At 37.9% G+C, this 26,515-nt stretch overlaps 1 protein-coding gene and 1 long non-coding RNA gene across 2 annotated transcripts; both read left to right on the top strand.

Moving 5' to 3' along the window:
• The first annotated feature begins 239 nt into the window (after window positions 1-239).
• On the top strand, window positions 240-1,852 carry LOC118800294. The gene is made up of 3 exons (XR_005006217.1): window positions 240-401; window positions 554-585; window positions 1,698-1,852. It is a non-coding gene; the product is annotated as an uncharacterized LOC118800294 (long non-coding RNA).
• Window positions 1,853-7,469: 5,617 nt separating this feature from the next.
• LOC118800295 (polymeric immunoglobulin receptor-like) lies at window positions 7,470-23,879 on the top strand (the record flags this gene model as incomplete). Its single annotated transcript, XM_036560504.1, has 4 exons — window positions 7,470-7,563; window positions 10,761-11,105; window positions 21,854-22,156; window positions 23,586-23,879. Coding segments are annotated over exons 1-4 (991 nt in total), but the record flags the coding sequence as incomplete, so codon positions are not given.
• Between the last annotated feature and the right edge of the window lie 2,636 nt (window positions 23,880-26,515).

Raw genomic sequence — 26,515 nt, 5'->3', positions numbered from 1 at the left:
TGAAATAGGATATTGGCAGCTGGGACAGAACATGAATAAACACAATAAATAAATTATTAAGAAAAGGTAAATATAAGAAAAATGTATGTTTTATGATGCTTCTTCAATAAATAAGGAAGATGAGCTGAAGGAAATCTAATGCACGAATGTAATGAAAAAGTGAAAGATTACTCACTGTTATCAGGAGCCATGTGCTTCTGGAGTGGCTGTTTTAAGTTTCGTTTTATAAAAATTTACAATTTTCTTTGAACTGTAATGAATACGATTGTTTCATCTCTTTTTCTTGACGACAGATTCCTCGGGTTTGCTCATCACTTTGAGTGTCTTTGTGGTTTTACTGCTGATTGTAGTGACTGGAGAATCAGCACTGATCTACAGACTGATCCACAATAGGACACAAGGTACTAAACACACAACCATAAACACATAAAAGCAGCTTTGGTAGGAATGTAATACTTTAATATGAGTATAAATTAGATCTCAGTTATGAAAGATTTCCTCTGTTTTCTTGTGGAAAACAGCTCTTTGATTAACATCTTCAATTGTTCTGCAGGGTCTGTCTCTGAGAGAAGAACACAGAACACAGTGAGTGAAAAGACCCATTAAAAAACAGAGTCTTAAACCTGCGTCTCATTATAACCAAATATAAACTGTATTAAAATGCAAACGTGTAAGTCAGTAGCATTCAGCACTGTTTATGAGGCTACAGAGTCAGTAAGTATTTGTTTTATTCCAACTGAACACAACACCATTTGATTTACAGCTGTGTCATTTGTGTAACGTGATCATACTGATCATACGATCGCAGATGCATTAGAATAAGAGGTTTTACTGTTTGAAACGTGATCCAAGCTCATTGTCAGAAAACAGGCACAGATCAAATCCAAAACAATCCAATAAGGCAAAAACACATAAAACCCAGAATCAGGCAAACAAGATTCAAAAGGCAAAGGCAAAAATCAAAGTTGAAAGGTCAAAGACAGTCCAAATACACAAAAGACAAGAACAGTAGATAATGCTCAGTAGTTCTTACCTAAAAGCCTGGGCTTATATACTAACTACTCTATACTAACTAATGTGGTAAACAGAGCAGGTGTGACAGATTGGGTAAAGGAGAATGTCGATTGGCTATGAATGGTGGAGCAGCAGTCATGTGATTTCCAAGGGAGCTCTGGGAATTGGAGTTCTCTAGAGAGTCAGATCCAGAGGAATGCGTGACAATTCAGAAGATGCTCTTCCCCATAATGACTTACATGTGGAGGATGGTGGTGTCATCTTCTATATTATGCAAACCACCAAAACAATGTAAAATATATGGATAAAATGTTCAATTATGAGATCATCTACTTATTAAAGCAATAAAATATTGCTATGTAGGACACAAGACTGTGTACACTGCAATCTTCATACGGCACAGTAGGAAAATATAAATAGATATTGTCAAATTAATTATAATGTGTAAACAGCATTTGGTTTTTTGTAGGTGTAATATAGAGGTTCCCAACCCTGTTCGTGCTAAAGTCCTGCCCTGAAAAGTTTAGATACAATCTTAATCTAACACACATGATTTTTAGGGCCAGAGATGGGAACCCTTGGTGTCATGGCCACACTGGAATGTATTCTGTATGAATGAATGAACATGATGTGAAGACTAAGGTTTGAGTTATTTTCTACTGTGTGTGTTACTGTGGTTGCAGGCTGATGATGATTATGAAAATGATCCTCCTGGAAACAGGAACAAGATCAGCATGGCTCCAATCTACCAGAGCCTGGACCCCAACACCAACCAATCAGATGCAGTCTACCAGAGCCTAAAACCCAACACCAGCCAATCAGATTCAGTCTACCAGAGTCTAAACCCCAATACCATCAATCAGATTCAGTCTACTAGAGCTGAAACCCCAACACCAACCAATCAGATTCAGTCTACCAGAGTCTAAACCCCAATATCATTCAATCAGATTCAGTCTACCAGAGCTGAAACCCCAATACCAACCAATCAGGTTCAGTCTATCAGAGCTGAAACCCAGTTTCATTCAATCAGATTCAGCCTGCCAGAGCTGAAACCCCAACACCAACCAATCAGATTCAGTCCAGACCAGTCAAGCCCAGTCAATTTAGACCAGAGCTACAATCCCAACACTTACAGAGCTCAACCCAGATTCATCCATCTAAACCCTTCATTTCCAAAGCACTGCAGTAATAAATTGCAGTTATATTTTGTGATGATCATGATGAAAATATTACACATCTTCCAACACTGCCTTTTCATTCTAATCCATGTTGGGAAATCAGGAGAAACCTGTTGAACTCAACTGCAACTGTAAGCTTTATCTATGTGTTAAATCTAGTAAGTTATAGATTATTGCTTTCAAGAATATTACGTGAACTTATTTACACACACACACACACACACACACACACACACTTTCTAAACCGTTTATCCTTCTGGGTCGCTGGAAGGGGGTGGGGGGGGTGCTGGAGTCTGTCCCAGCAGTCATTGGGCAGAAGGCAGAATACAACCTTGACTGTTCGCCAGGCCATCGCAGGGCAGAACTTATTCACAAAATAACTTTATTTCATCATTAATATGTTTCTTGCTAGAGCTTAAATTACATTAATGTCGTTGCATAAGTCATGATGTGCTCTTATTTATTGTAATATTGACTCTCTGAGTGTTATGTACACATGTTCAATAAATATATGTATTTGAAATGAAAGTCAGTTGGATGCAGAAGTGTTGTAAATGTAATTTTTCAGCATTCAGGTCTGTGTTTGTGGTGAATAATTAGCTTTTGTATATCTCTGAATGTATTTTATATGGCAGAGCTTGTATGAACTGTTCTAATTGGATCTCCTTATATTGTCCTTTACATCTTCTTTTTAGTTTGATAAAACAAACTGTAACTATTGTTCCCTTTAAATTTTTCTGAGTAGTAATTTCACTTTAGAAAAACGTTTTTTTCATATTGCTGTTTCAGTGAAGCATCCATGACACAAACACTTCAAAAAATGAATAAATAAAAAGTACAGGTATACGCCATCACAGCTTTGTGGCTTTAAGTCTAGGCCATGATTTACGATTATTGCAAGGTGCTTGGAATTGTATGTCGCCCAAGGCTCTTCTAGACACAACCTGAGCTATTACTGTCCAACATCTTCTGCTATTCCCTCTATCTGTTCAACAGATTGGAGACTGTTTGAATTTATCATTTGTGCAATGTGAGATAAACTTCAACTGTTTGAAAGATCATTCTTACCATATACAGAACACATAGAATGTGTCATCTATGAAAGTCTCTTTGGATTAGGGGTGGTGGACTGGCTGTTGTTTTTCAAATTTGTCTAAATATGTGGTTATAGCTCTACATGATGTCTCATCTTTTGAATATGTGACAAAGTGGTTAGCCCAACCCCTTTAGTTGTGGTTTTAGTCTACCATCCCCTAAATTCACGCCCTGACTTTCCAACTGAACTTAATGAATTATTCACTCTAATCTTTGCAGTGTCTCTGTTATTTGGTGACTTTAACATACATGTCAATTCAAACTGTGCTGTTGCTGGATGTCTCAGAACTGTATTAGAACACTTTTATTTAACTCAACATGTAGATTTTCCTACTCACTCTCATCAGAACACAGTTGATTTGGTTTGTTACTCTGGTCTAAATGATGTTAGTGTTGTTGGTTCCAAGATTGATATCTCATTTGCTCATTGAATTCACTTTAGGTTTAGGTCTAGAATGAAAACCACAATATCCTATCATAGCCTTAAGTCAGTTGATCCTCAGTCATCTCCTACCTCCATGCAAGCTTCTTTTCCTCTAATTCTCTATCTATGTTGCCTGTTCACACCATATTTCTTCCATAATCAGCAATGTTAGCTACAGGCCTAGGTCACTTTCACCACAGTTTACACACTCATTATCCCCCCTGCATCTAATGTTTCTGACTCTGCTGAGTTACATGAGGCATTTCTCCACTTTTTCATAATAAAATTTAAACTATCTATAACCTTTTCAATAAACTCGTAAATCTACATGATACTGAACTACAGGAATTTCTTTCTAAACACTGTGTCCATCCTTTTACTGATTTCACTTTGGCCACTTCATCAGGAATCTCAAAGTTAATTAAGAGATGTTACTCCGCAACCCGCCAGTAAGATCTCACACCTGCTTCCTTACTCAAAAATTCTCTGTCAGATATCTACACTCCCATTTCTCACTTGATTAATGCATATCTTACGTCCAGAATTGTCCTATTAGAGCTAAAACTGCTGCAGTTGTGCCATTCCTGAAGAAAGCTGGTTTAGATTCGACTATAAATAATTCAACTTTAAATAGTTACTGACCAATCTCTAATCTTCCTTTCAATTCCTGCCTCACTGGTAACTGTTTATCACTAATAAAAAACATAATCCTGCACTGCTCATGTTGCTCAAGGTGTGCCCCAAGGTTCTGTCCTTGGCACTTTGACATTGATGGAGTACATGTAAAACCACTAACTACTGGTATATTTGGAGTCATCTTAGATTTCTCTATGTTTTTTGATTATCATACAGCTTACTTATTAAGACTATTTTCCATTGCCTCTGTAACAATTTCAGACTCTGTTCCATGCTCAGTAGCAATGATGCAGAATTTCTGAAAGTAATTTCTCGAAATGCTATGCACACTCTTACACCCACTCTCTACAAGATGGTTACCTATCTCTTTGCGTATACAATCCAAACTACTCCTCGTAACCTTCAAAACCATACATGGACTTGCCCCTTTATACATTGCTGAACTTCTCCATCTTTACACCCCAGCCCTTACGCTAAGGTCTTTGGATACTGATTTGCTTAAAGTGCCCCAGTTCAGATTGTCCTTGGTTGGTGCTACGACATTCAGCATACCAGCTCCTAAACTTTGGAACTCACATCCTTAGAATCCCCACAATCTCACCTCTGTTTTCTGTTTTACAACACAACTCAAAACTTACCTGTTTTTGCAGTGCTTACCTTTACCTTAAACTTCAATTTTTTTGTGTAGACTGACCTTGAGGCACTACTAAAATGTAGCTTATTATTATTGTCATTATTATTATTGTGACAACTCTCAGAAGAAGAGTCAGGAGAGGCCATAAATTATGCTTAAATTTTTTTTTTATTAAACTCATTGCACAGAAACAAAAGGGGGAGACAAACCCTGAACTCAAGTTAGCCGGTGTAGCAGTATGGAAACCCACATACAAAGCGCCGGTTGTATGAAGCCAAGCTAAGAGAGCTAAACAGCTCACTGACAGTCTGTGAAATAGGCCACTGCCACACCACATCCACCTTCCCTGAGTTTGTTTTCAGTCCAACACTACTCACTACGTGGATGAGGAAACTTACAAGCTGCTGAAGATTACATTTCTTAGGCTGCAGCTGAAGGTTTGTGAATTTGATAGTCTGGAATATAAGCTCCAAATTTGCGAGCGCCTCATCAAAATCTGGTGCATGGACCAGCATAACATCAAGGTAGAGGATGCACTGGTCCCTTTCAGCTAATTTGAGTATGAAACAACTACTTTAACAAACATACTCTTATATAAAATGTTCACTTAATGTTATGAATCATGTTTATTTTCAGTGTCTTTCATGTAAGATTTTGATATGATCAATAGTATATAACAAACTAATAGTAATTCAGTATCTGGATGGAGATCTATGATTGGTTGAGCTTCTGGAAAACCTGTTTTCTCTGTTTTGCTAAAGTCATAATTACTTAGTTTAGTTTACTTAATTCTTAGTCTATCTGCATTTATTAAAGTGAGCTCTCTGTAGAGGATGTGTTCATTTATTTTCACTTAGAAAATCAACCAAACATGGATACCCAAACTTTCACATATGGACGTAGCTCAATAGGCTGTCAGTCTGTTGCAGCAACATTACTTTGTATCACTGTAAGATTCAGCAGCAGCTGTAGTGAATGCATTGACAGATAAATGCTGAATCTTGATGAGGTGATATAGTTATATTAGGAATGTGGCTTCAGTCATTTAGTCTTTCTGAGAAATACTGACACAAACACATTTGACGCAAAGCCACATGAGGAACAGCACCAAAATGGGCCCATCCAAGCTCCGCCCACAAATGTACTCTTTCACAGCAGCCGTTTTTCACTTCAGCCCACGAGTGATGGTGAGCAGATAGCAAAATGACCTTATGTTCTGCACACATGTAGCACATCACTGTAGTACAGCTTGTGCAAATACACAAGCATTTTATTCTAGTAGATGCACAAGTGTAACAGCATATGTAGTTATAACAGCATGTACATTATTATGTCATTACATATATGTAAAAGATAAACTATTGTTTACCTTTTACAGACTTTTAAGATTTTAAGAGCTGTTAATTACCTATATTATGATACAATTCAAGATACACTCATGTAATTACATAAGCTGTACTACTGTAATCCATCTAGAACACTGAATACATCACTGTTACATTACTGTTGGATGCATTATTAATGTGTAACTACACAGTTATTAGGGACACAGTATAAGTGGGACGAGTCTGAGTATAGTCACTTTATTCTATGTGACTGAATGAAAAGCGGTGTTGAATGGAATTAGTTTTGATTGGACAGATATGTTTATTAATTCTTTATATTTAGGCAATCTAGTTCAGTTCTAATAATGTACAATCAAAAAGTTCCAGAAAGAATCCAGTAGGTGGTGATGTATACACTATACAATTATCGGTTTGAAACATTTATTACACATGTGTTAACTGCTAATTAATATATAGTGTAATAACTGTCATATTTTAATAGAAAGGTATCACTTTTATGGCTCTCCTGCTACAGAACACTGACATTATCATGCCAAAGAAGATGTCATATGCTGTCATGACAGATTATGTCCATTTGTTTAACACTGTCATGTTACTGTTAGTGTTAATTATCATGACAGATGCTACAGTGTTTGATATCATGACTTTAAATTATCGTGTGACATCAAACATTATCATATCTGTCATTACAGGTAATGATAACATGACTGTTACATTAATAGACATAATCTGTCACAATAACAGCAGTTTTAAAATGCAGTATGATTTACAAGCATTTAACCTTAAAAAAGTATTGACCATTAATTTTATAGTGTTTTTTTTTCTAAATATTGAAATAATTGGACACTGTTTCTGTACATTGGTCAATATGGATGATTCAGTGAAGCATTTTGACGAGTAAAATCTTTTTGGAGCCTCTCAGCAGAAAGAGAAGAAGTTTTCTTAGGGTGTGGTCAGAGAGCTGAAGAGTAAAAACATCTGTGTCACTTCTTGCACTCTCAGAGTGGACACTGCTGAACCAAAGAGAGAGAGAGACAGAGAGAGAGAGAGACAGAGAGAGACAGAGAGAGAGAGAGAGAGAGAGAGAGAGAGAGAGAGAGAGAGAGAGAGACAGAGAGAGATGGAGAGAGAGAGACAGAGTGAGAGAGAGAGAGAGAGAGGTGAACAGTTCTGTTCTCTCAGTAAAGATGTGGCTCTGTGTGTTTCTGCTCTACTCTGTGCTGCAGGAATCTTCAGGTGAGTCTACACGACTGTGTGAGTTACTCTTCATGTGTATCACTGCTTCACTGTAGTGAACTGTAGACAGTGAACTGTAGATGAAATGTAGAAAAGTTCAGGTTCTAGATATGTTGTTATTATCATGTCTTTATTGGCTCTTTCTCCTCTCTGTCTGATCTCCTTTTCTAAGGATTGACTGTATTCTTCTCTGAAACTGATCAAAGCTGGTTCTTTAATGTTCCGTTCAGTGCTGCTTTATATTTATACAGGCTCCAGTTCTGGCCTCTCTTACAGACTCAAAAGACTCTCAAGTCACTGAAACGCTTAAACAGAAGCTCAACACTGGAAACAATGTTGATCCAGTTCTGTAGATACAGACTAAACACAGTCCTGGATAAAAGCACCAGAACAGTTACAGTGACCATTCAATACTAGTTTATCTAATCAGTCCTTCAGTAATGAAATCAGGTGATGGAACTGAACAAATCCATGATGAATGGAGTGCAGGGAGAAGTCTGGAACCAACCTGTGTATAATATTATACAGTGACCAGATAAAAAGTTCCAAACAATGTACAACTTAACAATGTAAGATTAAAGCCTTCAACATGTTAGACAACATATAAAATCCTAAATCCTAAGTTAAAATGAATACAAAATGCTGAATTAGTGTTAAAACTGAATTAAAACCACCTTGAAGTTAATGCACAGCTGTATTGCTTTCCACCATGTGGTACTTCAAAATTCCTCACTAAAATGCAATCAGTATAAAAGTGAAATGTAAAACACACTTAAGATTGCTTTTAAACAGTGATGTGCAGAAAATATACCAAACTGAAAAGTAGAAGATCCATTACATTGACTTTTTGGAGTTCTACATGGTGGAAAGCAATATAGCTGTGCATTGATAACATTTCAAGGTGGATTGTATTCAGTTCAGACATTAATTCAACAGTTTGTTTTGTAAATTCAAATCCTCTCTGAATCCTCTGTAAATATATAATAGAGGTTTTCTTTCTATTTTGATATGAATTCTGCAGGTCACCACAGAAAAGCACTGCATTTCATGTTTTTTACTGTAGAAGTTGCATTTTAATTTGGTCTAAATTCCTCTCAATACATTCAGCCTCTTCCACCTCAAGACCCATCTATGTATTAACATAGCAGTGTTTGACTGTCTACCCTGCAATGTACAACACTGTCTCACTAAACATGAAATATCAACAGACTGAACTGTTTTATACTTATACTTTATACTTAAGCTTGTTTTATACCAAAAATCAGGTGTTTTGGTGGTAAATTAAGCTGTGCAATGTACACCAGTCACTCACAAGTGGATGAGTGAAACAGCAGGATGAGCGTATTTTGTTTCTAAGGGGTAAAAACTTGAAGCTCCTCTGTGTGTTGTTGAGGCAGAGCTTGTATTAATAATGTTCACCATTTGAAAACAGTTTTTACTTGACATCAATTACAAAATACCATTGTTGGTCCACTACGGACCGCTTGCTTCCCCACAGTATAGGCCTGAGGACCACCAGAGGGTGCTTTGTGGGCCACTTGTTTTTTGTTTGTTTTGTTTTGTTTGTGTTTTATTAGCTCCATTCTCATTACGGCACTTAGTCCCTCTTGTGCCTGTCTTTTTTTCATTTATGTACATTTTTAAGGTCTTTGGTCACCCACACAGAAAAACTTTGACCATCTTGGTTTTTAATACTGTTCAGTGGACTGTTCAACTGGATATGAATCATTCCACCAAACTGATTCACAGTCAGTGTTAACTGACTCAGAATTTAGATTAAAATCCTTTTGCTTTGAGTGACCCCAGTAGTGACACTTTCAGGACTGCAACTGCTAAAAATAATAATCATATAATAATGAAAAGATTGGTATGTCGTAATAATTTGTGCGTAGTAAAGACCTGCGTGTGTTTTAGAGTGGAGTTTCTCCATTTTATTATTTTTAATATTTCATTTATAGAAATCTGCAGTATCTGCACTGATTAAGTTCACACTGCATTTTCTTTAAACTGAGCAGAATCACTTCCCAATAACTGTCACCCATTTTGGGGGCGTCGCTGAACACAAGCAGGTTGAGGTGCAAAGAGGGAACGTCTATGCAGAGTTAGAGGCCTGGAGCCGTATTACAGACACATCCTGACTCTGAAATCTGTTTAGTCTCCATGACAACTTCAGTATGGACTGAATTTAGGACAGTAGCTATTACAGAACAACAGTTCCTCACTTCATGATCTCATCCTGACTTCAGATATGAAAACAGTGTCACAGAAACATTCCAAGTAGACTAAACCTCCTAAATATTGTCCTAAATTTAGTGTTCTAACTTCTGTTTTAATCTCCTGTTTCTACTGTTAGCTGTTCTGTTGAAAAGAGAGTTTTATCACTATGCATAACAGGTTCATAATAACAGGCAGCATAACAGGTTTAGTCGAGTAGTTTAGGATTTCCTAACTTGAGATGCTTTAAGAAATGTGGAGACTGAGTTGAACATGTGTCTGTTTATTAGGCGGAGTAGCGTTCACACTTTGGGAAATGGAAGAGATGGAATGTTTCTGAGCCCCAAAGCTGCCCAATGTTGTTATTAAGCTAAAAATGTACGATAATCTAATATAATGATGATGTTTTAACTACCATTATGTCTCCTGCTCAGTGTGTATTCCAGTGTTGAATCTCAGGGTGTGACTGTAGGAGACACAATCGGTTACTGAGACACACATCAACAATCTGATTGGTCACCACTCAGCTCATTTGCATTACATTCTTCCAGAATGAGAGATCAGAGAGAGGATGAGCATCAGCAGTTTGATGTGTCAGTTATATGAGTATATTGTTGTCTCTTGACACTTTATAGCATGTTATGACACGTTCTGTTTGATGTCAGTTGTCAAACAAAATTCTAATGAAAAAAGGGAAATCATTTTACATGCTGTCATCATTCACATATATCCTGCTTAAAACTTCAGCACCACCAACTTAAAACACCTTCCTGTGTCCCTGTGGGCAGGGACTGGACTAAGAGATCAGTCTGTTCTGACCATCAGCTTCAGCTGAACCTCTGAGGAGCCGTTTTCACACCAAACCCTGAAAAGTTGTGTAGAGAGTGAAATGAGACCTAAAATCCTGCAGTGTGTTCAGAGATCATGAGTGTTCATATGTTCTGAATATAATGTAAGTTCTTGGTGATGTGGTGTTTCTGCAGGCTGCACTGTAGAGCGAGGTTTGGGAGACACCATCACCAAATCTGCTGGAGATTCTGTGGAGCTGCCGTGCTCCTGTACAAAACAAACAAAGGTTGATCCACAGACAGTGCAGTGGGGATTTAGGAGAAAGTTCACACAAGGTCAGTACAAAGCTGATCACTCAGTGTTTCCAGTGGACGGCAGTCAGAATCAGCGCTACAGAGGCAGAGTTCAGAGACTGAATCAGAATAAACCAGGAACTGTAGCTCTAATCATCTCTCACCTCACTGAGGAAGATGAAGGAACGTATCTGTGTGGTAACAATGGGGAATATATCAGAGCCGTCACTCTCCAGATCTCCACAGGTAAGTCTAACAGAGGATTAATTATGATTCATTTTGATGGGTGTTGGGTTTCAGAACATACATTAAATATAATAATCATTCTGTAACCTTTTATTTTTAAAAGCTACATGTTCCTGCATTTTGTGTGGATGTTGGGCAGTTGATGAATATTTAGTAGTTCAGTAGAGCTGCTGAAGTTACATTCCTTCATCACTTCCTACAGACCTTCCTTCTTTCCCCACTGCAGTTTCGGTGGCACTTTACTTTATGGTATGGCAAATTACTAGTATGTAACATGTAAATATGTAGTACTTACAAGTAATTTTCTGGTACACACTTTGCAAGTACATAGTACGTGCCAGGTATGTACAGCAGTACTTACTCTGAATTCAGTGGTAAATGTGTAGCACTTAAAAGTAATAAATAATTTGCAAGTCTAATATGTAAATATGTCCACTTATGTGAGAAACATGAGGTATATTTCAGCTTTTAATGCTGAAAAGTTACATGGTAATGGCGAGTTCTACCAAACTGCTTCAGGAAGTACATGTCTATGTGATACCTGTGTGATAGAGCAGAGTAGGTTACAGATACAGGTGACAATAGTGTGAAAAATGCAGGACACCAACCACTGAGTACTCAGTAAGTACCTTTTTCCAGTACAGTACTTAATTCCACAGTAATTGTTATGTTTACCAGTAAGTTGTTGATAACATTATGGAATCAGGACTGTGCAGTAAAGTGTACCTTTATACATTTACATTTACACAGTAACTATTTGTGGTTTGGTATTTGTGGCATGTAGAGGATGAACATACACAGTGTTCATAACCATACAGTGTTTATAACCATACATAGTATTCATAACCATACATAGTGTTTATAACCATACATATTGTTCATATCCATACAGTGTTCATAACCATACATAGTGTTCATATCCATACATAGTGTTTATAACCATACATATTGTTCATATCCATACAGTGTTCATAACAATACATAGTGTTTATAACCATACAGTGTTAATAACTATTCAGTAAAACAAGACTTTCAGTACAAATAATATGTAAATAATATCCACAAATATAACAAACCATTAAGCTACTAAATCCAAAAAACAGACAGAAGAGTCCAGTAATGATACAAACATAGAGTCCAAAACAGAATCTAATGAGAGAGCGCAGAGAACTACAGCTCCCATCTGTCTGAAAAGTGAAAATGAAATGACTCACAGAGGAAAACAGTTTGGAAACCACACAGACGAACCCAAAGCTGATGTTTTTAAAGTTTATTTGTAGCTTTGAAGATGGGCAGACAGCACCGTCCTGCCCTCAGACAGTTTATGGGGTGTATTTTAAAAGTCACACAGGCACATTGTAACGACCCCATGTTTTGTCTAGAGGCTGTGAGATCAGCAACATGTGGCATTAAAATTCTGAAATGGTGATGGTGGAGTAAAGGTTGGAGGAACAGCCCAATAGAGCCTTTGAAGCCAGTTTATTAGAACAAACAACAATAAAATTGGTGTGCTGTGATATCTAGAACCACACTGGGAGAGTCAAACTGTGGACGGCACCAAAGAAAAGAACAGAACTAAACCTAACCTGCTAGTCTACTCTGAAACACAAAGTATTTAGATAATCTAAAAAAGGAAACAAAAGCTAACTACTCTTAAAGTTAAAAGTGTGCAGGTAAAATACCACAACTAAAGCCCCTCCGCTAACACAAAAAGACGACGTCTCGCAAACCAAGTTAAAAGAAGTGCTGGTAAAATCCCTAAAACAAAGCACCCCCAACACAAGAGACTAAAACAACAAACTAAAACAGAACACATGGGATCAGTCCTCCCTCTCTTCAGCCATCTTCAAGGCCTCTTGTAAATTGTAGGCTCCTCCCCAACTGCACCAGCCAGGCCTCTGATTGGTTAGAGGTCCTCCTCACATGCTTGACTAGAGTAGGTACCCCTGTGAAGGGAGAGACAGAGAGAGAGAAACACACACACAAAACAAAAACCATGCTTACACGTAACACACATCTCTCCACCAAAATATAAACACACATGCAGAAAAGCAGCTAGCAATGATTGATAAACAGTGATTGGAGGGCTGAGGAAATGGGGCGGGTCTTGAGCTGGTCTGTTGGCTCATTGTTGACAGTCTAGTCCCGCGCCTTACCTGTAGTACAGCACAGCGTTTGTGTCATGTACTGAATACTGTACAGAACACTAAAGATGAAGAGCAGTGTGCAGTATTCAGTATAGACTGATGCAGTGTGCAGTATACTGTATATACTGATCCAGTGTGCAGTATACAGTATATACTGATGCAGTGTGCAGTATACAGTATATACTGATCCAGTGTGCAGTATACAGTATATACTGATCCAGTGTGCAGTATACAGTATATACTGATGCAGTGTGCAGTATACTGTATATACTGACCCAGTGTGCAGTATACTGTATATACTGATCCAGTGTGCAGTATACAGTATATACTGATGCAGTGTGCAGTATACAGTATATACTGGTCCAGTGTGCAGTATACAGTATATACTGGTCCAGTGTGCAGTATACAGTATATACTGATGCAGTGTGCAGTATACAGTATATACTGATCCAGTGTGCAGTATACTGTATATACTAGTCCAGTGTGCAGTATACAGTATATACTAATCCAGTGTGCAGTATTCAGTATATGCTGATCCAGTGTGCAGTATACAGTATATACTGATCCAGTGTTCAGTATACAGTACACAGTATGCCCTTTCAAACACAGCCCATGTGTTCCTCTGCTAAGCTGTTTGTTCTGTACTTTTGATTCTTCACTGTTTTTTAGATATTCTATACAGTAAATCGGTAACACTTTACATTAAGTGTTGACTAACTAACATGAAGTAATGCATTAGTTAACATGAAGAAGACATGAAGTAATGCATTAACAATGGTTACCTAATGTTAATTAAACATGCTACCACTTCATTAGTTCATGTTCCAGTGTTTTGCTTGTGTACTGCAGTTATACATAATGCTTGAAAAAGCAGTGTTAAGTAATAGTTTAATTGGCTGAAATGACACTTTACCAATGGGAGCCACTAACTTGTTTTATTTCCTTACTTCCATTTACTGATGTAGTATTTTGTACTGTATGTTTAAATGATAACACCTTTACTTCTCCCTACTGCTTTTCCCTCAGTTCCATTTCAGTCATTTAGGTTTCGTTGCTTGTTGGGGTTTCATTGTGTCGTTTCGTTGAGGTGGTTCAGCTCCTGTTTTGCTTCTTTGTTGCTCCCACCTCTCACTTTGGAGCTTTAATATTTTATTTTAGATGCAAAAGGAAATAAAAAGCTAATAATATAGTCTTCAGTTCCTCTGCTGAGAGATTCTGGATGTACTGAGCTTGACTGGACCTTTCCAAGTTACTCATTACTTATGTATGTAAATGAGCACAAGGTAATATTTTATTTTATATATAAAAGCTTACATTAATATGCTACATTCTGATGTATGTTAGATATGCTTATGTGTGAATTGCAAGAAGGAATTATACATACCATTCTCTCAGTCATATCAGTCAGGCCTGGATGGGGCAGCATACTGAAATTATTTACTCACCTACCCAATTTCTCTTCCTCATTCCAAATTTCATCACGCATGTGTGAGTGTGAACGGGACATTTTTAGGAAGTCATCATACATTTAGAAATTGTAAATATAAACATGATTGTATAAACAGACATTTTCATCAAAGGAAACTACTCAGAGGGCAAAACATACTTTATGTTGAAACCAATAATGCCTTAGTAATGCATTACAAACATCTATTAAACATTACTAAAGGTTTATAAGGTCTTGTTCAGTGAATTTAATATACCTGATGTAAAGTGAAAACCAATAATGCCTTAGTAATGCATTACAAACATCTATTAAACATTACTAAACATTAATAAGGTTGTGTTCTGTGAGTTGAATGTACCTGATATAAAATGAAAGAGTAGTCCTGTATTAGTAAAGTACTAGATACTTTAATGCTATAATCTGAAAGCATTACACAATGTTAAACAATAAACAATGTATACCTACACATTCAGCTACCCAGTAGAAACAGAAAAAAAAACATAGATACATTTTTTCTGTATGTGTGAAACATTCAGTTCATAGCTTTATTAAATTAACACAAACCTACATGGTGCAACTGAAAAAGAGCTTCATCACAGAGCTGGCGGTGTCTCTGGTGCGGACAGCTCTGCAGTGGAAGCAGTCTGTGCACCTGTGTTGCGGTCTACCCCGTATTTTTGGACAGATTTGGCTGTTGTGTTTCCTCTCATATACACGGTCAGCACGCTGGGATCTTGCTGGACTATATGCGCCGAGTCCGTCTGTGCTGAAGCGCAAAACTCCCGCTTTCTTCCAGCCAATCAGTTTAAACCAGTTCTCCTCACCAGCCAATCACGGGTGAGACTGCTCCTGCGTCCCGCGCGCGCAGATGAATTCCCATTAGGCAGTTCGGAGTGTTCACGGTGCAGTTACCCTGCAAAGTTCACCAGATCCTCGCTGACGGGCCGAGAAGACCAAGAAGAACACGAGGATTGAGGCAGTGAGCGGGGCAGAACGGATGGCGATAACAGACCTGGTCCAGCCAGCTGAGGTGAGCTGCTTATCGATGTTCAGCTAAACGTGCTGTGATGGGAAGTTCGATTCATTCCACCAACCGATTCTTTTCGCTTCAAAGAATCATTGGAACCGATTCAGACATTCGGACGAACAGAACTATTCTTTGTAACGTATATACCCTGCATAATATGCTTAATCGCATGTATAATCTTAATCTTTATAATGAAGATTATAAAACCATAACACCAAATTATTAAATCAGTGGAATCAGACGCTCGATTCATAAGTTCGAAAGAACCGGTTCAGTAAAATGAACCGAACTTTCCACCCCGGTGTTGTTCTTAGGTCAAGCCACAGCCAGGTATTTTTGCAACTAACCTTGTGATGTGTGTTCAGTTTAAAATGGTTTGCAAAGCTGAAACTTTTTCATCAATACTTGAAAAAGTTGTGTTTCTATTCTGTATTCAAATGTATTGCACCTTATATATCTCTCCAGTGTATGTTAGTAGTCAAAATTCAAATGTATCCACATACATTGTAGTAGCATTTAATTTTTCTGTTTATATTGGTTTTGACAAGTTATGACTAGTTATACCAGAGATGAAAATGTAGAACTGTTCATGTTTGTTTACTCAGTTCTTGTTTTTGTTGATGTTTTTAGACAACAAGCTCAAGGAGGAGAACGAGGAGGATGAAATCAAAAGGAAGAAAAAAGAAACAACAGCTAAATCTGTCCAAAAATACGGGGTAGACCGCAACACAACTGCACAGACTGCTTCCACTGCAGAGCTGTCCGCACCAGAGACACCGCCAGCTCTGTGATGAACCTCTGTTTCAGTTGCACCATGTAGGTTTGTGTTAATTTAATAAAGCTATGAACTGAATGTTTCACACATACAGAAAAAATGTATCTGTGTTTTTTTCTGTTTCTACTGGGTAGCTGAATGTGTAGGTATACATTGTTTATTGTGTAACATTGTGTAATGCTTTCAGATTATAGCATTAAAGTATCTAGTACTTTACTAATACAGTACTACTCTTTCATTTTATATCAGGTACAATCAATTCACAGAACACAACCTTATTAATGTTTAGCAATGTTTAATAGATGTTTGTAATGCATTACTAAGGCATTATTGGTTTTAACATAAAGCATGTTTTGCTCTGAGTAGTTTCCTTTGATGAAAATGTCTGTTTATACGATCATGTTTATATTTACAATTTCTAAATGTATGATGACTTCCTAAAAATGTCCCGTTCACACTCACACATGCATGATGAAATTTGGAATGAGGAAGAGAAATTGGGTAGGTGAGTAAATAATTTCAGTGTGCTGCCCCATCCAGGCCTGACTGATATGACTGAGAGAATGGTATGTATAATTCCTTCTTGCAATTCACACATAAGCATATCTAACATACATCAGAATGTAGCATATTAATGTGAGCTTTCATATATAAAATTAAATATTACCTTGTGCTCATTTACATACATGAGTAATGAGTAAGTTGGAAAGGTCCAGTCAAGCTCAGTACATCCAGAATCTCTCAGCAGAGGAACTGAAGACTATATTATTAGCTTTTTATTTCCTTTTGCATCTAAAATAAAATATTAAAGCTCCAAAGCGAGAGGTGGGAGCAACAAAGCAGCAGAACAGGAGCTGAACCACCTCAACGAGACGACACAACGAAACCCCAACAAGCAGCTAAACCTAAATGACTGAAATGGAACTGAGGGAAAAGCAGTAGGGAGAAGTAAAGGTGTTATCATTTAAAAATACAGTACAAAATACTACATTAGTAAATGGAAGTAAGGAAATAAAACAAGTTAGTGGCTCCCATTGGTAAAGTGTCATTTCAGCCAGTTAAACTATTACTTAACATTGCTTTTTCAAGCATTATGTATAACTGCAGTACACAAGCAAAACACTGGAACATAAACTAATGAAGTGGTAACATGTTTAATTAACATTAGTTAACCATTATCAATGTAGAACCTTAGTGGTTAATAAATGCATTACTTAATGTTAATGAGTCAGCACTTCACATGAAAACAACATGAACTAATGCAGTTGTAACATGTTTACTTAACATTAGGTAACCATTGTTAATGCATTACTTCATGTCTTGTTCATGTTAACTAATGCATTACTTCATGTTAGTCAACACTTAATGTAAAGTGTTACCAGTAAGTCTGTCTCTCTGGTGTGACTGTGGCTGTAGGGCTGTGTGTGTTATAGTCCTGGTAGTTTGGAACATTGTTTGTCGTTTTGACTGTGTAATATCTACTTACTACTGCTCTGCTTCACCTGAGATCAGATCCACAACACTGTGTATGGTTATGTGATCATTGTGTACCTTTATGCTCTGAATTAGACAAGAAAACAAATAGTTACTCTGTAAATATTATGTATAACAATAAACTTTACTTTCCATCATATTACTGAGAACTTACAGTACATACCTGATAGTGTGTCTGGGTAATTTCTGGATATGATGAGAATAATAGAACATGTTTCTGTGTAATTATTATGAACAAAGTTACACTGTATTTTACAGTCCTGTTACCACAATATTATCACAGTACTAAAGAGATCTTACCAGTAGATGTACCGAGCAATATGGAAGGAATTACTGTACTCAAATAAAGATACTTACTCTGTTACTCTTAACGTCTGTATCACATACGCAACAGAAACACAATCATTAAAAGCTGAAATATACCTGACATTTCTTACATTAGTTACTCTGCACTTACATACTGAATTTGTGAATTATGCACCAAATATTACTAGTAAGTACTAAACATTTACCATTACATTCTGAGTAAGTACTGTTAACTGATTCAGTTAAATAATAATAGTTCAATAATGCTTTACAGTAACATGACATGTTCATGGTATATTCATAAACAGCACAGTAACATTCCACTACAGTGACATCAGCATTTTAAACCATTCAGTTAATTGATTCATCATTGATTCAGTTCAGTAATAAATGTATAATGTGATAAACTGAAACACATTCAGTGAGGTGTAATATAAACCTGATAATATGATCATTAACTTATTAAAATACACATTCCTTCTTCCTAACAAATATGAGTCTAAGCACATGATATTTAAAAGATACAAGACTGTAACACTTTCTACAAGATGTTGGAGAGAGTCTGTGGGAATTTCTGCCCATTCATCCAGAACAGCATCTGTGAGGTCAGACACTGATGTTGGACGAGAGGATCTGGCTCACAGTCTCTGTTCTAGTTCCTCATAAAGGTGTTGGATGGGGTTGAGGTCATGGCTGTGAAGGCCAGTCAAGTTCCTCCACACCAAACTCACCCAGTCATGCCTTTAGATAGAGAAGTGTGATTGGTCACTTTTCAGAATGCGTTTCCACTCCAGAGTCCAGTGGCGGCGCTTTACTCCACTCCATCCGACTTGGCACTGTGCATTTTGATCTTAGGCTTGTTTGGAGCTGCTCAGCCATGGAAACCCATTTTGTGAAGCTCCAAATGTGCAGTTCTTTTGCTGACGTTGCTTCCAGAGGCAGTTTGGAACTCATAAGTGATTCGACAGGACAGTCACTGTGCGCTTCCGCACTCACCGGCCCCACTCTGTGAGTTTGTGTGGTCTATTGCTTTGTGGCTGAGCTGTTGTTGCTCCTTGATGCTTCTATTTCACAATAATAGCATTTACAGTTTACAGGAGCAGATCTAGCAGGACAGAAACTTCACAAACTGACGTGTGGCAGAGGCAGCATCCTGTGACAGTGCCCTGTTTAAAGTCACTGAGCTCAAAAGTGCGACCCTCTACTGCCAATGTGTGTCTGTCGAGACTGTAAGGCCTATGTGCCTAATTTGATCCACCTGTTAGCAATGAGTGTGGCTGAAACACCTAAACTCAATAATTAGGAGGAGTGTCCCAATACCTTTGTCTATATATATATATATATATATATATATATATATATATATATATATATACTAGTTACTGTCCCATAACTTTTGGCATGTCTCATATATATATATATATATATATATATATATATATATATACACTTACATACATATATGAGACATGCCAAAAGTTATGGGACAGTAAATAGTATCGTGTAGGACCCCCTCTAGCCCAGCAAAGTGCAGCAACAATTGATGTGGCATCAGTAGTGGACAGAAGACGTCTAGAAGGATGTTGAGCCATGCCATCTGGATGACCACCCACAGCACCATGGTATTTGTAGGTGCAGGATCTCTGGTGTGAACCACGTCCCATAAAGGCCACATCATTGGTCAGAGCTCTCCAGAATGCTCCTCAAACTGATTCTGGACAATCTGGGCCCTGATGGAATATCCCATCACTGTGGGGGTACGCAAAGTCCATGAGGGGCTGCAAATAGTCACCACACAGTAAAATGGTCAATGACATGTTCAGGTGGACCAGTGAACAAAACCCATATTGTGAGAGCACTCCACACCAGTATGGAACCACCACCAGCCTGCACAGTGATTTGCTGACAACTGGGGGTTCATGGCTTCATGGGGTCTGCACCACACACAAACCCCACCATCACCCTGAAAAAATTAGCACCAGGAATCATTGGACCACACTACATGTTGTCAGTCCTCCAGGGTCCAGTTAGCAACTGGTGGGGTGCTGTGTCTGGTGTTGTGGTGTTAACAGAGTCATTCATATCCCATGGAAGCTAAAGCAAACTGCGCTGACTTGTGGGATATGCGTGTGGGGCCTCCTGCATTGACCATGGATGTCATTTTTGCTAGAGTCGTTTGTCTGTTTGCATAGACAATTCTGACACTGAGGAATGTTAAATGTCTGCAAACTTTGGAAATGGAAAGTCCCGTCTGGCACCCACTATCACGCCTCGTTAGAACTGTGATAGTTCACGGCGCCTTGCCCTGAGCACTCTGGCCAGAGTTCAACCTCACACACAAGATAACACCTCACAACTTATACAGGGGTGGGCGTTCCCAAGCCGTCCCCTGAGGTAACACTACTTCATAATCAATCTACATACTGCTATCCCGTGACTTTCAGCATGTATTATTGATCCCTTAATAATTAAAAAAACACTCAGGATTGATACAAATTAATGACACTTCACATTTCAATACATAACAGTAAACTGTGCATGAACTTCATCAAATATTCACTAATATTTCATAAAGTGATGGTCCTGAATGTGTAATATTACTGTACTGTACAGTTAATAAAGGCTACAGGAATATTTAATCTATGAGTAGATATTGCAGTTTGTTTAGTTTTTTATCAGTCATTAATGACAAACACTTTAATCAATAATGAATGTGATTTGAATTTCTCTCACTGAGCTCACTGTGTGTTTATTATCATAGGCTGATTATTTTCTGAATAGAATTTAATTTATTAATGCAAATATCATGATGTTCACACTGAGCATCACTGACCGTATTTTCAATTCATAACATTATATATTAATTACTCATTAATGAATGTATTTGATACATTTTTCTATAGGATGTAACTGTAATGAATCCTTACTGTACTGTTTATGAATATTCCATGAATACTTCATCTACATGTAGTTCCTGTAAAGCGTTACTGATTAGTGTTCAGTTTGTTATTAGTTCCAGTCACAGTGATGCAGGATGATAACAGAATCATATCAATATCAGCAGATAATTGCTTAAAAAAATTATCATTATCTGACTAATATTTAGATTTGACCTACAGTTCACACTGATATCTGATGATGTAGTAACTCCAAGAAAGCAGAACGAATAAATATTAGATTTCTCTGTAATTTAAACTCCATAGCAATGAGTAAAAATATGCTTCAGACTGTAAATGTTTACATATCAGCATCAGCAGATATTCATATAAAAAATATTGGATATCAATTTTGAAGCTTTAAAGTTAGCTTCCTAAAAGCTTTCAAACTGAAAACTGAACTACATTCACAGGAACGATACACAACCCTGACTGATCAACTTCCCATCAAACCAGCCAATAAAATGACTTTAAACAAGAGAATGAATGACAGATTCACATCCAGCTGATATGAACAGAGGAGTTAACAGTGGTAAAGACCACTGAGAGAACTGTTTACTGTGTGGTTGTTGTTGAGATGGTGATGATGTGTGTGTTTGTATTTGTGGGTCTGCAGGCTGTGCTGTGCTGAGTGACAGTGAGAGAACGTTCTCCAGATCTCCAGGAGAGTCTGTTCTGCTGCCCTGTCTCTGTCCCACAGACCAACACAAGATCAACACTGACAGAGTCACATGGACTAAAGATCAGACTGCAGTGTGTAATGATACAGAATCCTACAGAGGCAGAGTCTGGATGTTCGACCAAACACATTCCAGAAATTTCTCTCTCCTCATCTCAGATCTGACTAAAGAGGACTCTGGACGCTACACCTGCAGAGCTGATGAGAAAGACATGCCATATGTCCATCTAGAGGTCAAAGGTCAGCCACTCAAATCATTATACAGTTTCAGTACTGATCACACTGCACCAGTGTAACTGACTCAGCACCAAATCTGTTTCCAGAAGCTTCTCTCTGTAAGACTGAAGAGAACAGTAACAGTAACTGTAGCTGTGGAATGTGATGGTAGTGCAGATGTGACTATGAAGCCACACTCTGTGGGTTTATTGAACTAAACACTCAGCTGGTCAGCATTAGTGCACAGTAGCAGCTCTGCACAGTAGCCTCAGTGAAGAGTGTGATCTGGCTCAGCTTGTGAGACTCTATTCCTAACTGTGTGTTTGAGGCCACAGTGTGGATCTGAACTCCAGCTGCAGTTCACATAAGTTTCCTACTGCATGTATTACTGAGAGTAAATGAGAGCGGCTGCCCTCCAGCTGTGAGCTACAGGAGAATTACTCAGACTACAGCGGCTGGTAAAGCGAGCGGGGCTGAGTTTAGTGAGTGTTCTGGTATGAAGTGGTTTTGAGTGAAGAGCTGATATTTTCATTTTAATCAGATGGATTAAAAGACTCTGTTTCCTCTCCTGCAGCGCTCACTGTTCACACAGAGCCAGCAACCTGATCATGGGCGCCAGATCCCCACTTTAGTGTTGTAATGAAACTTGCTATGAATTTTTTTTTGTTGTTGTTGTTTTTTTGTTATATTAAGAAATAAAATAAAAATTAGCAAAAAGCAAAATTATAATGAAAAGGAAAAAAACACATTCAGTTACTAAATATTCTTAAAAAAATAAACATGCTTGCATTTTTCTTATTCTTACAGAATATTTAGAAATTTTCTAAATAATTTTCTATAGAACACACATATTCAATAGTTGCAGTTCTAGTCATGAGGTGTATTTTAAAATGTATGAAATTGGTGGTCAAAAAAATTCACATCATCTCCTAATTGTAAATTTCTCAACAATCCCTTTAGGTTTAGACAAATTTTACAATATTTTAATTTCTATATAACAACACAATTTCAAATGAAGAGATTTGTTGCCCAAAACTTTATTGACCACTTGCCTTTTTTGATGACATAAGTTGTTGTGAGCTTCATAAATAAAGGAAATATCAGTGCTTTATTATGATTAATATCATCTTTGTAAGTAAAATAAAAATGTTTCCCATCAACATTATCTATTGTTCTTATAAAAATCTCACTATATTAAAAATTCTTGGAATGAAACTCTTCAAATCCATTTAATTTACAATTAATTGTATATGTTAAGCCCTGCGATGGACTGGCAACCTGTCCAGGGTGTATCCTGCCTTCCGCCCAATGACAGCTGGGATAGGCTCCAGCAATCCACCGCGACCCAGTAGGATAAGCGGTTTAGATGATGTGTGTATATATTGAAATAAGTAATGCATAACATATATAATGTATTTTCTAGTCAGTTAAAGACTGTGTGTTGTTGTTTTAGGCTGCGCTCTGTCAGAGAATAAACAGACTGTTTCAGTCAGTAGATCCTCAGGAGAGTCTGTTCTTCTGTCCTGCACCTGCACTGACCTGCAGGACAGACCTGAGAGAGTTCAGTGGAGAACACCAAACCATGAAGATCTCCTTCAGCGCTACAGCGGCCGAGTTCAGACGTTTAACCAGAACTCTACAGGAAATCTCTCTGTACTGATCTCAGACCTGACTGAAGAGGACGGAGGAACATATTCATGCTGGATAAACCAGAATCAGTACAGGAACTTCAGCCTCACTGTTAAAGGTAAACTGCTGAATTCTGTCTCATTCACATTCACACATCTGCTTTATGAGACTAAAAACCAGAAGTCCTACAACCTTATTTCCAAGAAGGTTTGGATGCTGTGCAAAATGTAAATAAAAACAGAATGCAGTGATGTGCAAATCATTTAAGACTAAGATTAAGTGACCCTAATTAGTCCCACAACGGGGAAATTTCACCTCCACATTTTACCCATCCATGAAGTGAAACACCACATACACACTAGTGAGCACACACACTAGGGGACAGCGAGCACACCTGCCCAGAGCAGTGGGCAGCCCTATCCGCAGGGCCTGGGAGCAGTTGGGGGTTAGATGCCTTGCTCAAGGACACCTCAGTCACGCCCTGTCGGCTTTACACTTTACATTTAATTGAGAATAATGACATTTAAAAAATTTAGGACAGTGGGCTCCCGAGTGGCGCAACCGTCTAAGCGTTGGCCCTGTCATCAGGAGATCACGAGTTCGATCCCTGGTGATGCTACAGCCGTCTGTAGCCAGGAGTCCAAGAGAGCACAATTGGCCTCGCTCTCTCTGGGTGGGTAGGATGGCCCCTCCCTCTCCCCCATCACTCAGCGCGATGCTAGTCAGCGCAGGCGTCTGTTAGCTGACGTAACAGATCTGGCGGTTGGCGCTTTCCTCCGAGCGTCCAATGACGTTGCGTCAGTGGCAGTTTGAAAAGATGCGGTGGCTGGTTTCACAGGTCTCGGAGGAAGCCTGTGTTAGCCTTCACCCTCCTAGCGTTGATGGTATTGTGTGATTTGGGGGAGTCCTAACTAGAGGGTGAAATTGGAGACGACTAAATTTGGAGAGAAAATTGGGTAAAAATCCAAAATGAATAAATAAATAAATTTAGGACAGGGGAGGGCAAAATGGACATGGCCAAAAACCAATGTTGGATGGCCATGATATATGGGCCCTCACACAGCACTGCATTAAAAACAAATATCATTCTGTAGTGGAAATCATTACAGGAGCACTTCTGAAAATCACTGTCTGTGAACACAGTTCATCACTGTATCCACAAGTGCAAGATAAAACTCTACCATGCAAAGAAGAAACCATATATAACCATGATCCAGAAACCTCCTTCTCTGGGCCTGAGCTCATTTAAAATGGACTGTATTATTTTCCTGTATTATTATCAGCGCACAGTTCAAAAGCCAGCATCCGTGATGGTATAGAGGTGCATCAGTGCATATGGCATTGTTGATTTGCACATCTGTGAATGCACCATTAATGCTGCACCATACATACAGGTTTTGGAGCAACATGTGCTGCCATCGTTTTCAGGGAATGTCTTGCATTTTTCAGCGAGACAATGTTAAACCACATTCTGCATGTATTACAGCAGCATTGCTCCGTATTAAAAGAGACGGAGTGCTAAACTGGCCTGTCTACAGTCCAGACCTGTCAGGACTGATAACATTTGGAGTATTATAGAATGAAAACTATGACAAAGGAGACCCCAAACTACATCAAGCAAGAACAGGAAAACATTTCACTTTCAAACTACAGTAACTGGTCTCTTACAGAGTGTTGTGAAAAGAAGAGGAGATGAAACACAGTGGTAAACATGACCTTGGTCCACCTTTTTTGAAACCTGTTGCTGGCATCAAATTCAAAATGGGCATATATTTTTCCAAAATTCATACAATTCATCAGTTTCAACATTTGATATCTTGTCTTCATACTATGTTCCATTAAATACAGGGAATAAATGAATTGAATATTATTGCATTGTGTTTTTATTTACATTCTGCACAGCGTCCCAGCTTTTTTGGAAATAGGCTTGTAAATTAGAACTATTTATGTTGCAAGGGAGGTAACTTAAACCATTGTTAAGACACAAATTCTATTACAAATTCTATTTCATTACTGATACCCATTTTACTGCTTATTACAGTTATATTGCAGCAGAAATGCAGCTACAGCATGCTTTAAAATATACTTCCTAAATAATACACTTAGGTCGTTACTAAGTGTGTTACTTCAAAAGTGTACAGGAAAGTATATTTCCATTAATTACATGAAATAAAAATGTACTTTTAGTATTCTCTGTACTGCAAGTTCACTACTGATGTACTTAAAAGTAGCTTGGACATTTTGAGGTTTGGGGACCCGATACTTATCGATACTCTCATTGATACTACTGCCCATACAAGTCTCAGTTGGCCTTTATTTACATACACTCTCAGAAATAAAGGTCTGAAACTGTCACTGGGGTGGTTCCCTCAAGGGTACATCTCAGTACCTTTAGTCAGGGATCATAATTGTACCATAATCCACTGAAATTACATTTTCTAAATTGTATTGACTCCACACACCCCGTCTCATCTCCAGGCTTTTTATTTTACTGTTCTGGTTTAAAACATTCGGTTATGAAAAGATACAAATACGAACTTTTCACCTGGAAAAACCTATTTAAGGTTCAAAATCAGACCTTAAAACCACTGTTGTACCTTTAAGGGGACATTTACATTGTTTGTACCTTGATAAACGAAAATGTACGTGTACAATACCTTTATTTCTAACAGTGTAGAGAAAACTACGAAAATGAATAATCATCAGAGGACAGTTTTACCCCTTTATGCAGATTCAAGTTTAATCTCATTTTCA

This window comes from Colossoma macropomum, unplaced genomic scaffold (assembly GCF_904425465.1).
Source record: "Colossoma macropomum unplaced genomic scaffold, Colossoma_macropomum, whole genome shotgun sequence".
Classification (NCBI taxonomy): domain Eukaryota; kingdom Metazoa; phylum Chordata; class Actinopteri; order Characiformes; family Serrasalmidae; genus Colossoma; species Colossoma macropomum.
Note: the sequence above shows the minus strand (reverse complement) of the source record. Positions and strands in the feature narration are given on the sequence as shown.